Genomic DNA, 17,410 nt, shown 5'->3' on the forward strand with positions numbered 1-17,410 from the left:
GTAAATCGTCACCCCAGTCTGAGGCTGTGTACTCTGGAGCAGTTTTCATCACGGCCCTCTCTATATTTGACTGCTTTCATCCTTTCCACGGTTTTTAACACTTTATCTGTCCCTGCTGCTGAGGAGCATACCACAGCATGATGCTGCCACCACCGTGCTTCACTGAAAGGATGATCCTAGACAGACGATGAGCAGTGCCAGACAGGGTGCTTGGTGTTCTGCCCAAAGACTTCAAATTTTGTCTCCTCTGACCAGCAAATCTTTTTCCTCCTCCTCTCAGAGTCCTTTAAATGTCAGTTGTCAAACTCCAAGTGGTATGTTACTGTATATACCTTTTATCCAAGAGTGGCTTTCCAGGTCCTTCTTGTGTGGAGAGCGCTTTGAATAGTAAAAAAAGTGATATATAAATATAAAGAATTATTATTATTATTATTATTCATCCATCCATTTTCTAACCCGCTGAATCCGAATAGGGTCACGGGGGTCTGCTGGAGCCAATCCCAGGGCACAAGGCAGGAACCAATCCTGGGCAGGGTGCCAACCCACCACAGGACACACACAAACACACCCACACACCAAGCACACACTAGGGCCAATTTTAGAATCACCAATCCACCTAACCTGCATGTCTTTGGAGTGTGGGAGGAAACCGGAGCGCCCGGAGGAAACCCACGCAGACACGGGGAGAACATGCAAACTCCACGCAGGGAGGACCCGGGAAGCGAACCCGGGTCTCCTAACTGCGAGGCAGCAGCGCTACCACTGCGCCACCGTGCCGCCCATTATTATTATTATTATTATTATTATTATTATTATTATTATTATTATTATTATTATTATTATTATTATTATTATTATTATTATTACTCTACCACAAATGCCTCAATAATGGAGTATGTCAATATGGTTGTCCTTCTCACAGGTTCTACTATCTTCTGAAGATCAGTTATAGTAACCATTAAGTTCTTGGTCACTTTCATAGCCATGGCCTATCTTGGCCAGTTATTCTGTTTAACTGGACTGAACATTCAAGGAGGAATCCTGGTGGCGCCAAATTCCTTCCATTTCACAATTATTGATGCCAGTATGTTCCTGGAAACCTCCTGAGCATAAGAAATGTTTTTACCCTCTTGCCTTGATCAGTACCACACCATGATTTGATTGCAGAGGTCTACAGAGAGTTCCTTGGACATCATGGCTTAGTTTTTATCCTGATGTGCAGTGTGAATTGCAGGACCTTATATACACAGGTACACATGGGCCTTTCTAAATGGTGTCCATTTAACTCAGTTTGTCACAGGTGGACTTCAAGCATGTTCTCTACACATCTCAAGGAGAATGAAAGCAAACAGGATGCACCAGCGTACAATCTGAAGTTTCAAAATAAAGCTTCTGAATGCTTGTACTGTAGAAATATAAGATTTCATTTTTTGATAAATGAATTTGCAAACGTTTTGGAAAATGTATTTTCATAATGTCATTATGGGTTATTGAGTCTAGATTGATGGGTACAAATGTCAAATTTATCAATTTAATAATAAACCTACAACACAATAATGTGTGCAGAAACTGAAAGGCTCTGAATACTTGATGAAGACACCATACTGCTTATGTAAACTGCTTAATCCAATTTAAACAGCATATATTTACATACATTGATTGGAAGAAAAATCACATGGATTATCTTTTAGTGATGAAGAACAACTAGTAACACCTGTCAATGAGTATTAAAGAAGTTATTAACAGTTTGAGGTCAATATTCCTGCCTCATAGCTCCAGCACTGTGAATCTGAACATCAGCCTCTTTACTTCCCCTGTGCAGTTTTCATGTGTTCCTTGTTACTGTGTTTTCTTTTTCCTTCCCATATTCTAAAAATGCACTGAGAAATCTGATTTTGCTTTGTGAGGTAGTTTTGAATTAGTACTAAATTTTAGACTTTGGTATCGATACCAGCATTCAAACCACAGTGCTTGTTCCAAATCAGTCTCAAAACAAATAACGGTCACCTCTATGTGCCACCGGACACTCTTAGCCGATCACCTGGGGCCTCATGTATAAACGGTGCGTACGCACAGAAATGTTGCGTAAGAACTTTTCCACGTTCAAATCGCGATGTATAAAACCTGCACTTGGCGTAAAGCCACGCACTTTTCCACGGTACCTCATGCCTTGTCGTACGCAAGTTCTCCGCTCGGTTCTGCAAACTGGTGGCACCCAGCGTCAAAGCAGTGCTACTGTTCTTGTGTGATTACTCATTATTTTCATGACGCAGCTTTATAAATACACTGAAACTAACCGCATATTGTTTATTAGTGTAATGCATCTGATTGTAATTAACTTGTAACAATATAATGGTCCAGGGAACAGCCATAGTATTCCAAATACCATAACTGCTTTAGCGTTGTTACTCTCACTTCGTCTTCTTCTTCTTCTTCTTCTTCTTCTTCTTCTTCTTCTTCTTCTTCTTCTTTCAGCTCCTCCCGTTACGAGTTGCCACAGCGGATCATCTTTTTCCATATTACTCTCACTGCACGACTCGGAGTATTTATATCACTGTACCTGAGTGTGAATCACAGCAGCAGCTGATCGGAAAGAGAATTATCAGTATACGGCATTAAGGACACGCTGTCTCAGCCACAGCAAAACGTTTTAAAGCCTTTCCTGTACGGACCTCGCGGTTCAGAAACAGTTTAATCCCAAGAACTTTAAATGCACTCAATCAATTTCTCCTTGTAGAACTGTTTGTACTTATAAGTACAATCACCCCACTGTAAACTTGCACTACAGTTATAATATCTCACAACCTGGGCCACTTTATAAAGCGCGTATTTACATATGATGACGATATCATTTTTAAGGTGAAATGCAGCAAAATATGTTTGTTAAATTATACACATAAAACTTTAACTTCATTTAAATAATCTATATTCTTCACTGGGAGTGTCGTGAAGGATAGAATAATTAAACATGTACTACGAAGATATTTCAATGTTCTTTAAACGTTTTGAAGAATCGGCGCTAAGCTTACAGATGGCTTAACGTCTATTACAGAGCTGATTGTATGGCGATTGGTTACTTGGGGAAAGAAAAGCAAGGACTCTTGGGGCGGCCACGCCAATATATATTGAATATAAAACAGAAAGAAAATAACAACACAGCTAAAACACAGCGACAAATTTCGACAATAAATTATTTCATCGAAGTGAAACACATGTTTAATAACGTGCTTTAACTCCTATCATCATGAAAATGACATCACGTATACATCTCAGTATTTTAGTTATTCAGAGAGCTGTAATATCACAAATGTAATGGACTCTGTGTCCAGTCGGAGGAAGAGAGCCAGTTTAAGAAGCAAGTAGTGATTCACACACATAGATCACATACGAGTAGAAGATCAAATACAAAACAAAGCATTTAACATGCTACTTTAATTACGATGTGATTTGAGAAACTGGTTAATTAAACGATTTTAAGATGAAGTTTATAATGTTCTACTAAATGACAAAATAAACGACGTGATTAAAGTGGAAATGTCGAGATTGAAGTTGACATTTCGTGCTTTTTCCCCACCGTGTGCCTTTTTCTCTGTACCCTAATAAACTTTCATATGACACTCAGACAGTGGGCTTACAACTCTTCTTTTCACGGCAACTTTGATATGTGACTTCTTTTTTATTTCCGGCACTGTGCGATTTTGTGAATGTGAGCTTTCAAGTTTCTCCAACACGCTATGTCACTCGATCAACTTCCTTTTGTTGATTATACCACGGCTTATTTGAACAAATAGTATGTTTTTCCTTTGCCTCCACTTGGTATTCGCTGAAATTCTTATATTTTCCCCGTGCTTTTCCCGTTGTCTTTTCACAGAAGGCTGCGCTTAAGGGCGATTTATATTGATTTGCATATTCAAATAGGCGTAATTCTGGGAGGATTTGGGGCGTTACATAATGCGCGTGCACGAGCGTTAGTTTTCACGCTGATCGGGATTTATGTAGCAGAAGAACGTGGAAGTTGGAGTACGCACAGATTCCTGCATCTGGATTTTTCTGTGCGTAAGCACATTTCGGCTTTTGTGCTTACGCCATGTTATAGTGCGAGTTCTACGCACGGCGTTATACATGAGGCCCCTGGCCTCTCTCCTCTTGTCAAGATCCTCTTTAATTTATTAGAATATTCATAAGGGTTAGTAATTGGCTGTTACTTGTCTGGCTCCTCCTCTTAGGGTTACCCACAGCTGATTGGTCACTCTGGTGTACAAAGCTCCAAACAGAGGAGCTCTAAGAGTAACTGAGACACAGAAGGTCTCAACCGCGCCAAGGTCACAATACTGGGAGGAGTTGAGATTTAGTACTGGGGTATGTATGAAGCTATTTATGGTTTTGTGTGTTTGTGGGCCACATTTACTTCTACAAGATGAAATCGGTAAACATGAACGTCTGTCTTGAGATGTTAAAAACAGAGCTGTAATTCTGTTTTAGAGATTTTAAAATACATTCTGAAGACATTCATTTAGACTCACACCAGGTTGCTGCTGTCCTCCATCATGAAATCTCTGTTTCCAGACCATTTTATTTGTAAACCACCTGCAGTCGCCCAGTGCCTCAGTTATATGTGACCCTCCATGACTCTTTAAACATTGGGGTTCAGAATTGCTTGTATGTTGACAGAAGTTTTTTGTGTTATAAACTATACACCATGGTGCTGGTTTACTGGGCATTTTACTACACATTTATTAAGATTTTATGTTTAAGTTCTCTTTGATTTAGGGAGGAAGACATTTCAGATTTTTACATTTTTTTTATTATTATATTAAAGTCATATTCTGCTGAAGTCAGGCTGTTCAATGAGGCAGGACCCCCACTACTTGACGTTTAAGTCAAACACCTCATTTAAGCACAGGCTGGTGTCCATCCAATAACGTACTGTACATATCTGATTAGTTAGCCTCCATTACAGTAGTGAATCAAACTCAATGTCAAAACTATACAGACAATAAATGAAGTATATACTGTATATTTGTCATTATAAATGCAAAAAAATAAATAAATAAATAAATTGTGGTGTGAAATAAAAATGAAAAAGCAAAGGAAAATGTGCAGACTGTAGATTTAAAGGTAAAGAGTACCAGATTTAAGAACTCTATTATTCTCAGAGCTACAGTATGAGCATTTGAAATGATTTTATTTGTAGGAATGCTGCTAAATGCTCCATTTTGAATCATTTTGGCGCGTTAAACATAATTATTAATCTTTGAACTAATCTTGAAGGTGTGTACTTGTGCTAACGCTGGTCATCAGCATTTCCGTCTTCTCTTATTTTCTTGTATTTGTGTAATGGTGGTTTATGTTTATTTACTATCCTGCTGAAACAAATTTAACTCCAGGATTATAAAGTCTGCCAAACCTAACCTGCAGACCCCCACTTCCAAACAGAAGCTCATGTGACAAAGAGAAAGTGGTGCAGATTGATTTGCCACTCCAAATGCCACCTTCAGATGATGGGCAGAAAGCTGGTAAATACATTAAGTCAATAAATAATTACAGTCTGAGGAAACAGAGGCCAATAACAGCCACTGTTATCAATTTGTGGATAAATTCTTGAGAAGGGCTAAGACTTAATTCTTCAGTGTTCACGGAGAAGATCACAGCACCAGCAAGATCTATCTCCTAAAGAAAACTCAAGATTTTAAAACAATTTTAAAACCACAACCAGCTCATATGTTTACGTCTCCTGCCCCCTCAGTCAATACAAGCTGTGGGTGTCTTTCTCATAGCACAGTAATCACCTCACACACTAAATACTGCCATCTTATGAAATACCAGCAGGAATCTCACCTCCGCTCGGTGATTTCACCCGAGTGTCCACCTTTGACCGAACTCTCTTATTATTAAACAGACCAGCACGACCTCCCTCACTAAGTTGCTCAAGTGACATACGTGTTATCACAAACTCACTCATCTGAATTTGTACCCTAAAACTTTTAAAACATGAGCACCAATTTAAACAAGTAGCTTTCTGCAGAAGTTCTTTAAAAAAATAAAAAGGTAGATAAATAAGTAAATAAACATACACACAAACTCTGGCCTGAACACATGCCAGAATGGCTATGAAGCAAGAACATTAAAAAGACAGAAAAGTTCTGACTTTCTGCCCCGGTCAGGGTAAGGGATCATGCAGACGTATTGCTGTTGGTATTAAGGAGCCCCCGTAATGTTTCTTTGACTCACTTATGCTGAATAATCTTTTAGCTGAAAGAACTCCATTGTAGTGTGTCAGAGAGAGAATGTGCAGCATTGTTTATAATGACACTCTGTTTTGTTTTAATTCTCTCCTTAGCTACGAACTTCAGGGGGTCCAGGGTGTGTCCCATAACTGAGTCTGCCCTTTTAATTAGCCTGCTCATTCGGTCAGACTCTTTTGAAGTGATGTACACTATCACACTGGCAGTCACAGAGCTGTAAGAAGATATGAAGGATGTCACTTCCTACATTAAAAGAACGCAGTCCCCTTAGTAAAAAGAGCCCCCTCTGCCCTTTCTTATGTAGTTACAGTACTTTTTCCATCTGTATTATGATGGTGCAGTTAAGGAGCTCGAGTCAGGTCAATCAGCTATTTATTAATGCAGAAGGGATGGTCACAGTGAAACAGAACAATACAACACTTTTAGTGAGAACAAGGGGTTTTAATAATATAATAATACAATCAACACTTATAATTTATTCAGTGCATAATAGAGGGGACTGGTGGCTTTTAATGAATTATAAAGGCTTGTCAAACCTTCTGACAAAAATCGAAGCACCATCAGTTACACTTGTCCAACTAAACTAGCAAACCCCTTCTTCACTTGCTTGTCTTCTCCTGTTGCAGCCTGTACCTTTCAGTAAAGTTAAGGTCCTGTTTCATCTTCTCCCTCCTGACGTTTCTGTTTCTTAACACAGTTCTGTGAACTTACTTGAATAGGCCTTCATCAATATAACTGATGATACAATTCTGCTACACCTGCAGCACTGCATGTTTAACTCAAATAGTGAATACTGCTGACCTACCTCTTCTTGTTTCAGCCTGTTGGACCTTCAAGATTGTTTCACGTCTGATAATTTGAAATGAAGGGTAATGAGTTTCTGGCAGCATGCTATGAAAAGTCAAACTTCACATAAACCTTAAATGACAGGGTGTTGTAAAATGGCATTCAGTTGTCTTAAGACCTAAGTGTTGCAGTTTTAGTTAATTCCCATTCTTTCTACAGAGAAAAAGAAAAATTTGCTGTTTACTGTGACATCTCAATGGATGTGAAACAGGAGACCTGTGATGGGGACACAAACATCATGGATATAAATGTAAATATTAAGGAGGAGGACGAGGACTGTAATTGGGAGTTCATCTACCCTAAACAGGAAAGTCTGAGCATCAAGGAGGAAGAACGTGAACTTCAGTCAGTGGACATTAAAGAAGAAGCTGAGGAGAAGTCTGTCAGTATTGGGACGCATTACCATACAAATTTAAGAAGTGTTGAGGAATGCGTTCTTCATGATTGGTGTCAAGATGGAGTGGTGACAGGGTTAGACTCTTCTCAAAGCAGACACTGTTCATCTCCAGAGCCTTCTATCAATGTGAAGTCTGAATCATTACAGTCTGACACAAAGAGGACTGAGGAGACTACATCTGATAGAACTCGGGAAAATCGGCCACCACCTACAAAGAAGTCTGGGAAAAGTAAGTGTAAAATAAAATGTGAATGTAAAGTTTTAGGGTTGGTGTTTATTGGCCTGAAAGGTTGAGGTCTTGTGGTTATTATAGGAAATGTAGAAATGGAGTGCTTTTTACTGTGTGTTTAAATGTAGTTTGGGATTTTGTAATGTAAGGCTTAGCAATTTGCTATTATTCCATTGTAGTGACTTTACCAAAGACATGTTTAGGACTTTTGTATAAAGAGTGATATACAGATATACAACTGCAAAAAAGAGGTTCTGATCCCTTTGGAATTCCCAGGATATCTGCATTCATTCCTCTTAACAATGTGGTTTGATATTCAGATATGCTCTAATTACAGGCAACCACAGTCATCCTAAACTAATAACACACAAACAAATGGACGACTTCTTGTCAGTCCTGAACACATCATTAAACATTCACTGTCCACTCTGTGCCCCTCCTGTATTTACCTACTGGTTGGCCATTCTTTTGCAGTAATGACCTCCACCAAACTTTTTGTGTAGCTGCTGATCAGCCTTGAACTTTAACCCATTCCTTCTTTCCAGAACTTTCCAGTTCTTTCTATTCCTGAGAGCTCTTTTCTGACCAGTTCTCTTTAGGTCAGGCCACCACAACTCGTGTCTCTTATTGACCATTCCAGAACACCAATTTCCAGCTGTTTAAGCCTTTCTCCATTTGATTAATTCATGTGTTTTTCCTACATGTCCTGTGTCATCACTCAACTTTTGTTAACCTTCTACTACCCTGATATTTTCTGTCAGATTTCTCGATAATATTTTGAAGTCAGTGTTCCCTTGATCATATCAAGCTTTCCAGGCCCTGAAGAAGCAAAGCAGCCCCGATCATGATGCTCTTTTCACCTTGAGGTTTTAGTATCGATGTGCAGTTCTCTCTTACCTCCTAACATGGTGTCACATGTTTTGGCCAAAGAGTTCAACTTTTGTCTCATTCATTCACAGAACATTGTCGGTTCTGGAACATCCAACGAAGCAAAATCTCCGGGGCAAAAGATGCACCGAAAGGTTTTCACCTGAAATGAAGGCTATTAGGAGACATAGGATAGGCAAACAGAGTATATAGCTTTATTGAAATAAACCAATAACACGGACTCAACACAATTCGGCCAAATCGAGTCAAGCCCATCACTTCTTTTAACCGCTCTCTGTTTCAAGATAGCTCCAAAGAAATGACAGACATCATGTGCATAAGCTGAGTCAGTAAAAATATTGACACCTTTCTGTTCCCCTAACCTGCATGCCTCAGTGTGAGCTTTGAGTTTAGCCAGTTGTGCTGAACATGGCTGATTGCACTTCTGCGAAATTAGTGTTTGGAAATGACCTCCAACATATTCCACAACTCCAAATCCTGCATGAAGACCTAAGTAGTCTTTGAAACAAGAGCCATCAACAAAAAACACATGGTCTGGAGAATGGAGTGGACCAGACTCCAAATCAATTATGCTGAACAATCCAAAAATTACAATTTTTATTATCATTTCTTATCACTCTGACCTCGCTCAAAACAGCTCATTCGCTGCTCATTTCTGACTCCTTTTTCTGTAGCTGGCCTGTCAAATTCTTCCACAATAACTACTATTATCTTTATCTTTTAGTATTGGTCTGTAGTTTTCTGCTTCGCTTATTTTAATTGAGTTTACAGACATTCCCCTTTTTCTCCATCCTTGGGCTGTCTTATCTTATCACTTCCCTTCCTTGGTCTTCGAGCAATTTTATATTAGTGGCTAAAGCTAAGCTTGAATTAAAAAATAAATATGGCATGTGCCTTTATTTAACCATTCACTTAACTCGCATTAATATTTCCACTAAAGTTAATGCTTATATACTTTTCTATATTTATTTTATAATAATACATAAATAAACTAATTTTCCCTTTGAAGCTTAATCAAGCCTCACCATCTAACCTGAAATTCCAAAAGAAAGGTAGGGGATGTCAGTTAAAATCTTCCTTGGAGCCTAATACAGGCTCCTCCATAGGTCTTCTAAATCCATCGACACTCGTACCCTTCCTCTGGTGGCACAGGAGCCAAACATCTCCCTTCATCAATCAGCAGAAAGGAGTAAAAGACTTCCTGGCCCTACCCTAATAGTCAAAAATATGCATAATCAATCATGAGTCCATATAAAATTGAATAACATGGGGATATAACATATTACATGAAGATTACAAGGGAATGATGCATATATGAAGTTTATAAAAGTAATTTTTCATAAGTACTTTTTCTTCTTTTGGAGAAAATATCTTTCCACAGTAATAACATTTTTCTTCAACCCAGGTACTTTGCGCACCGTAGAGGGTCACCTCCCTGGGGAGCGGTTACCATCACTTCACCCAGGGAGCCTCCTCTTCTGTGCTTCATTTTGTAAAACATCATCCAAAACAATAGCAATGTCCGTCCTTGGAGTGGGCTGTGGTTCACAAATCTGTACATTCAATTGTTTTACAGCAATCTTGGAGATTAAAGATCGGGCAATGGGCAGGGCACAGCAGAGCAACATGGAAACAGCCAGTAAAATAATTCCTGCTTTAATAAGCAGAGACTTCCATAATCCTATCCCAAAAATATCCCAGAAATCTTTATCTCTTCCAGCGTTCTCATATACTTCCTGTGTAAGTGCTTTTAGTTTAATCATTGCCTGTGTAAAGGAACCCCCAGGGGCTGTGTTGTTTGGAATGAATGTACAGCACTCATCCCCAAACATCTGACATGCTCCTCCTCTTTCTGCTAATAACCAGTCTAATGCTTGTCAATTCTGCCAGGCCATACGACTGGTGGCATCCACCTGTTCGCCCAGGGCAATTAAAGCATTATCAGTGTAGTTAATAAACCTCTGTTGATTGTAATATAAATAGTTAATCCACTCTAGGTTCTTATTTTGAGTTATTCAGATAAAGATTGATTCAAATCCTGATCTCACCTCATTTTGTGCCTTGTATTCTTCAGGAATCACCCTGGGCTGTCCTGTTGCATCTAGATAAACTCTTGGGTCAGGTGTATATGCTCTTTTAACCCTTCCCTCTTCCTGCAGGTATCCTATATTAACTTCTTGCACTGCCATTACCATAGCACATTTTCCTGACCAGTTTGCTGGTAGGGTGTCAAGGAATCCGAGTCTTGGGCCACACAACCACAATCTGTCTGCTAAGGGCCTATCCTGTAATTCTACTGCTTTCATTACTATTGAAGACCACTCTAGATTCCATGTTTTAAAGCAGTCACCTTCCCAACCGGCACTGTCCCTTTTCTTGAACAGCACTCATATTCTGAGGGGGTTACGTTAGTATACCTGGGTGGCTTTTGTCTTGTGGTGGGCCAGATCCCTGAATGCTTACAGTTCAACATTTTAAGCCCTTCATTAGTAAATTGTGACCACTTTAATAATATGCACCAATATGGACAATATCCATCATTCTCCTTAATATTCTGTCTGCATGATTCTGAGAAATACGGAAATGGTACTACGATTATGGCCGGCATAGCTTTAGCACAGAAACAACACTCCTTTTTTGCTAGTTCTCTGGCTGTGTACACTGCCCATCGGTACCAGTCATTGTTCTGGGCTTCCTCCCATAACTCCAGAATTCTCACTGTCATTTTCGCTGCTCTTCTAGTTCTTACTGGATAATCATCATCTGTCTCAAATACCTGTGTGTCCCTTCTTCCTTATAAAAATCAGTGCTATTGTGGAGTCCAGGCAATGTCTGAGTATTCGATTCTGGGGAGGAGGTCTGATGGACCTTCTCCTGGGCTTGTTTGGTCCTCAATATGACCACCAGCATCAGTAACCCCAGGCTCAGCAACGCCAAAATCGTCAGCAGCAAGTGGATCTTCACACATCCAGTTGGCGTCATCAGGATCAGAGAGCTCATCATCCGGTCTTCCACCATCGTTGTCGTCATCTGTATCTCCTGCGGAATCGGCCTGACTGCCAGGACTGGCACTTCTTCGGGTAGACATACCCTGAACACTGACATCTTGATTGCCTGGCTGGCTTCCTGGGCTTTGTCTTCCATTTTGGGCATCACTTGGGGTGGCCTCCGGAGTGACATCGGAGGTGTCTCCTGATGGGACTTCTCCTCCTCCGTCAGAAGTGGAGTCATCATCTCGGGGTGGTCCATGAGGTGCTCTTGTGACCCGAGTGCAGTGATTCAAGTGATACCAAGTTGTGCTGCCCCTCACTTGGATAGCTGTGGCTGTAGCCCGTGTCACCTTAAACAGGCCCTCTCGTCTGGCTTGGTCCCACCTCCTTTGGAAAGACCCTCAGATAAACCTGGTCCCCAGGCCTGGGCCTGATGGGGCATTCGGGTTCTTCTGGAACAGGCTCTCTTCTTTTCCTGTGAATATATAACTTTGTGGATAGTAGTTAACTGCCTCATATAGTGCTGCATTTCAAGCTCAAGCTGCTCTAAAGGGGGACCCTTATGGGGTTCCCTCCAAACCGCTGTAAGCATTGGTCGACCAGTAAGCATTACATGCGGTGTTAGATGAGTCACTATGTTAGTTTGCGAACGATACAACATTAAAGCAATGGGCAAAGCATTTACCCAAATTGAGACCAGTGTCTGCGCTGATCTTTGCTATTTTATTCTTCAGGACTTTCCACCATCCCTTGTGATTGGGGTGGTACACACAGACAAGTCTCTGTTTTATCCTCAGTGTTTGCAATACCTTCTTGATTGTTTTTTCAATGAAGGCTGACCCATTGTCTGAGCTGATCATTGACGGAATGCCAAACTTCGGTATGACTTCTCTTGTTAAGAATTGGATCACTGTTTTAGCACTTTGATTGGGTGAAGGAATCGCTTCTATCCATCTGCTGAATCTGTCTATTATCACCAGTGGGTACCTTTTTCCAGAAATTGTAACATTCATGTCTGCGTAGTCCATCAAAAGATGCTTAAATGGTCCTTCAGGTACTGGAATGTGCCCTATGGGGCAATAATTCCTTTTCTGACATTGTTTTTTGCACAACCCTCACAGTCTGATAGGCATTTATCCACTGCTGCTTGAAAATAAGGTGACCAAAAACCATCATTTTTGATCTTATTCAGCACTTCCCCCCCCTTGCGCAATGGTCAGAACCATGCACATCTCTAATAAGCATTTGTAAAAGTGAAGCATGGGCCACAAGCAAACTGTTTGGGGTCCTCCATAGTCTCAGAGCTGACCTTTGTTCACCTCTTTGGTCCCAGAGCATTTTTTCTGCCATTCCAGCTCTATCTTGTATAGCAATTATGTCTTTTTCTGTTGTGTTTGTCTCAATAATGACCAATGGTGCCAGCATTGCAACCGCAGAGTCGGTGGCCTGACGAGTCACAGCATCCGCAAAGTTGTTACCTTTGGTCACATAGTCATTTCCTTTTTTGTGGGCTTGGTATTTGACAATAGCAAGTCTCTTAGGCAGCAACATTGCCGTTATTAACTGCACAGTTTAATGAAAATGTTGGACAGGTGAACCATCACTTCTTTTAACCGCTCTCTGTTTCAATATAGCTCCAAAGAAATGACAGACACCATGTGCATAAGCTGAGTCAGTAAAAACAGTGACGCTTTTCTGTTCCCCTTACCTGCATGCCTCGGTGAGGGCTTTGAGTTTAGCCAGTTGTGCTAAACATGGCTGATTGCACTTCTGCGAAATTAGTGTTTGGAACTGACCTCCAACATATTCCACAACTCCAAATCCTGCATGAAGACCTAAGTAGTCTTTGAAACAAGAGCCATCAACAAAAAACACATGGTCTGGAGAATGGAGTGGACCAGACTCCAAATTAGGTTGTAGCTTTGTGAAAGCTAATGATTCTACAATGCAATCATGTGGTTCTTCTTCTACTGGAACAAACTCAGCAATGTTCAAAGTATCACACCTCTGAATGGTGACATCTGGATATGTCATGTAAACGGCACTATATAGCACCTGACCCGACACAGATTGGACACTGGAGGCACGTGTAAAAAAAAAATCTTTTTTATTCTTCTTCAGCTGGAGGGCACGTCTTCCCCGTAATCCCCTCAGCCACAACACAGTTCCAAGCACCAGTAACCACCAGTGCAGCACAATCACAAACACTCCTCCCTCACAACCTTGTCTTCCTCCACCCGACTCTGGCCGATGAGTGGTGGTCACTGGCTCCTTTTATAGGTCACCTGGAAGTGCTCCAGGTGTTTGATCACCAAGATCTGACGGCACTTCCAGGTGTGATGAAGCTGCTGTCCATATGGGCTCAGGAGTCCCAAACACAGCACCCCCTGGCGGTACATGCGGGACCCAACAGGGCTGCCCCCAACTCCAATTCCCAGAGAGCCCTGTGGGAAACTGAGGCACTTCACCAGGCCAGGGGGGCGGCCATCTATCTTCCAGGGGGAGGTATTGCACTGTCCAAGGCTGCTCCCCCTGAATACAGTGTGCGGGGGCGTCCCGACTGGGCATGGACGCCAGGCGCCTGTCACAGTCAACAGTAAAGACGCAGCAAACAGTCTGGCAGGTGTCCTGACAAACCTCCCTTGGTTAATTAATTCAGCTATTTTATGGGGCGCCAGAATGTGCACTGGGTAGCCCATTGTAATAGCAGATGCTTTGTCGTATGCAAAGTGATCTGCTGCCAACCCTTGAAAGCAGGGTGGGTACCCCTGAGCTACACTGTCCAGCCTGGTACTATAGTAAGCAACAGGCAAGTGTCCTGTAGAAGGATGGCAGTCGCAAATCCAGAGCACGGATTTCCCACATAGAGCAGGAATGGTTTGTCATAATTTGGCAAGGCAAGTGCCAGTGCTGACTGAAGTTCTTGTTTAAGAGCATTAAAAGCCGCATTTGCATCTATAGTCCAAACTAGCGTGTTCCTAAGGTTCTGCAGTCCTGCAGATTTCATTAGATCCCTCAGAGGGGCTGTCTTTAGCATGTAGTCAGGAATCCACTCAGAGCTAAATCCAGTCATGCCCAAAAAAGTCATCATTTGTCCCACACTGATTGGTTTAGGGGCTTTGCTAATCTCTTCCAATTGCAAGGGGGCGATAGCTCACCGGCCCCGAGAAATAATTTGACCTAAATATTCTACTCGATGACAATATTGTAATTTAGTTTTTGAGACTTTATGTCCCCCCTTTGCTAGCCTCTGCAACATCTTTATTGAGTCCTCATGACATTGTTCTTGTGTAACAGAACAAAGCAGAATATCACCTACGTACTGGATCACCACACTTTTCAACATTAAGTCTTCTAAACCTGTCCTCAGAGCCTGATTAAACACATGAGGTGAATGTTTGAACCCTTGTGGCATCCTGGTATAGGTGTACTGTGTTTCCCCATGTGTAAAAGCAAATAGAAACTGGCAAGCTTCTGCTAATAGAATACTGAATAAAAATCAATGACTGTAAAATACTCTGCTTCATCAGGCAAATTGGTCAAGAGTGTTTGTGGATTGGGGACCTTGGCGGGCCAATCCTCAATTTTTGCATTCACCGCTCTTAAGTCATGAACAAGCCTCCACTTTGATTTATCTGCTTTTAGGACTGGTAAGAGAGGATTGTTGCAAACACTCCTTGTCTCTTTTAACACACCTGCTGCCAACAGTTATTGTGCCCTGAATGCCTTCCTCTGCATCTGGCTTAAGCGGGTACTGCAGTTTCCACGGTGGGCGGTGTCCAGGCTTAATTTTCATCTTCACTGGGTTTGCTGATTGTACTAATCCTACATCAGTGTCACGGGCTGACCATTGCTCAGCCGGGACTGCACGTTCCATTTCTTGCCTAAGTGCAGCTTGTGAGGTGTCAGGTTTCAGTGCCTGTCTGCTGGCAGTTAACATTACTGCTTTAGGAATTCCTTTTACACAAGTTTGGTGGGAGATTCTTCAATAATCTTTATCTGTGGAACGCTGGAGTGATGGATTAGCTGTCTCCTCCCACTCACCTGTCTCTGCTCTCTTAATCATGGGGCCCAAATCTTTACTGTCAAAGCCTTCTGCTACTAGTAAAGTTACATGTGGTAAGGCGTTAGGAATCTGAAACCATTTGTCTGTGAACTGATTATTTTCTATTTGCATGGATGCTCCCTGTTTCTCAATTATGAAGTCACGGGAGTAGAGCGAGACGAGCTTTGAGCCAGTCTCTGAGAGCCATTTTTTCTCGAGTTCCTCATCATTTTCGGTGTCATAAATCATAGTGCAGTGGTACTCTAGCTTACGTTTTCTAGCCTCGAGATGACACAAACCGTCTCCACTTTTCCCATAATTGGGTTATAGATTGAGTGAATGAGTCTGAAGGCATATCTCCAAGCAAATAAACAGTTGCTTCAGGCACCTGGATAGTCATCTGGGTTGGGATGCCACCCGCATCTAAGCTCACTCCAGCCAAGGTGCACAAAATCGTAAGATTCATTTTGCACAGTGCATCCCTTCCCAAAAGATTTATTGGTGAATGATGCGAGACAAGTATTGGAATTTTTATTATTTTCCCTTGTAAACACAGCTGTACTGGAGCCGTTAGTGGAATTAACTAAGCTCATCCCTAGAATCCTACTGTCTTAACATGTTTTCCAGACAAGAGAAGGTGTGTCGCATCATTCTTTTGGACGCAGGTGTATGTGGCTGCAGTGTCTATCATGGCTGAAATAGGTCTACCTTCTATTTCTACACTAGCAAGTGGTTCACCGTCAGCACCTCCAGATAACATTGGGTACTGCCCTTTCCAAGTAGGATTCTCCGGGACTCCCTAAAAGTCTTGAACAAACCCCATCCAAGGATTGGCAGGTACTGACACAGTCTGTTGGTGGCCTCCATTTAACTGATTCTGGGCTTGGGGTCCATTATAACTCATCTGGCTCTGGAGCTGGGGAGCATTGTAATTTGTCTGGTTTTGAGCCTGTGGCACACTGGACTGGAAGCTTGGATTATTCTGGGCCAGCTGACTGTTGCCTTGTTGCCATGGTCTAACTCGGCAGGTCCTACTGGTGTGACCTGGTTGGCCACACACCCAGCACACTCCAGGGGGTCCCATTTGTGATCTAAAATTTCCACTTCTTGGAAATCTCTGTTGTCCTCGTCCACCACCACCTTTTCTTTCGCACAGTGTTTTCCCACCGCATAGGACACATGATCACAGAACTCTCTATACGACTTCACTTCCAGGCCTATTGTATCCTCCAGCTTCTCTCTTACTGGTATTGGAAAGGCCTCTGAGCACTGCCCTTCGGAACAGTACAGTTGTTAATGAATCCTTTTCCGGATCCTTTCCCGTCTCCAACCTCCACTTTCTCAACTGTCTGTCCACAAAAGCAACAGGATTCTCCGAGTCACCAATGGGGTCCTCCTTCAACATATTTGGCTCTATTTTAGTTGGGTACTCTTCCTGCAGGACCTTCCACAGTGCTGCCCTATGAAGGTCAAAGAGATTTGCATCATATACAGTGGTGCCCAGCACATCTGATAGATTGGCTTGTTCAAGTAGATCCGACATTGTAGTGCTGCCCCCTATTCTTGCTAGGAATGCTTTAATGTCTTCCACAGCCAGCAATTTCCCTGTTGTTCTTTCCTCAAATGCTCTAATCCATTTGGCCCCCCATCGTATATGCTGGGGAGTGCTGCCACCAGGTACTCCAGGTCTTGTGTCATCCATGGCATATATTGTGCCCTGTCTCCCTTCATTAGCACAGGGTATTGCCCTCCTTCTAGTCTAGCAGGTGG

At 41.9% G+C, this 17,410-nt stretch overlaps 1 protein-coding gene across 1 annotated transcript in view; it reads left to right on the forward strand.

Annotated features, from left to right (window-relative positions):
* Window positions 1-4,301: 4,301 nt before the first annotated feature.
* LOC120534689 (zinc finger protein 79-like) overlaps window positions 4,302-17,410 on the forward strand; it is a 38,032-nt gene continuing 24,923 nt past the window's right edge. The window contains exons 1-2 of the mRNA XM_039762280.1: window positions 4,302-4,359; window positions 7,251-7,717. Of these exons, the coding sequence (XP_039618214.1) occupies window positions 7,288-7,717 (430 nt within the window). The 5' untranslated portion in view covers window positions 4,302-4,359; window positions 7,251-7,287. The remainder of the gene's footprint in view (window positions 4,360-7,250; window positions 7,718-17,410) is intronic.

The sequence above is a fragment of the Polypterus senegalus genome, chromosome 8 (genome assembly GCF_016835505.1).
Source record: "Polypterus senegalus isolate Bchr_013 chromosome 8, ASM1683550v1, whole genome shotgun sequence".
In the NCBI taxonomy this organism is placed as follows: domain Eukaryota; kingdom Metazoa; phylum Chordata; class Cladistia; order Polypteriformes; family Polypteridae; genus Polypterus; species Polypterus senegalus.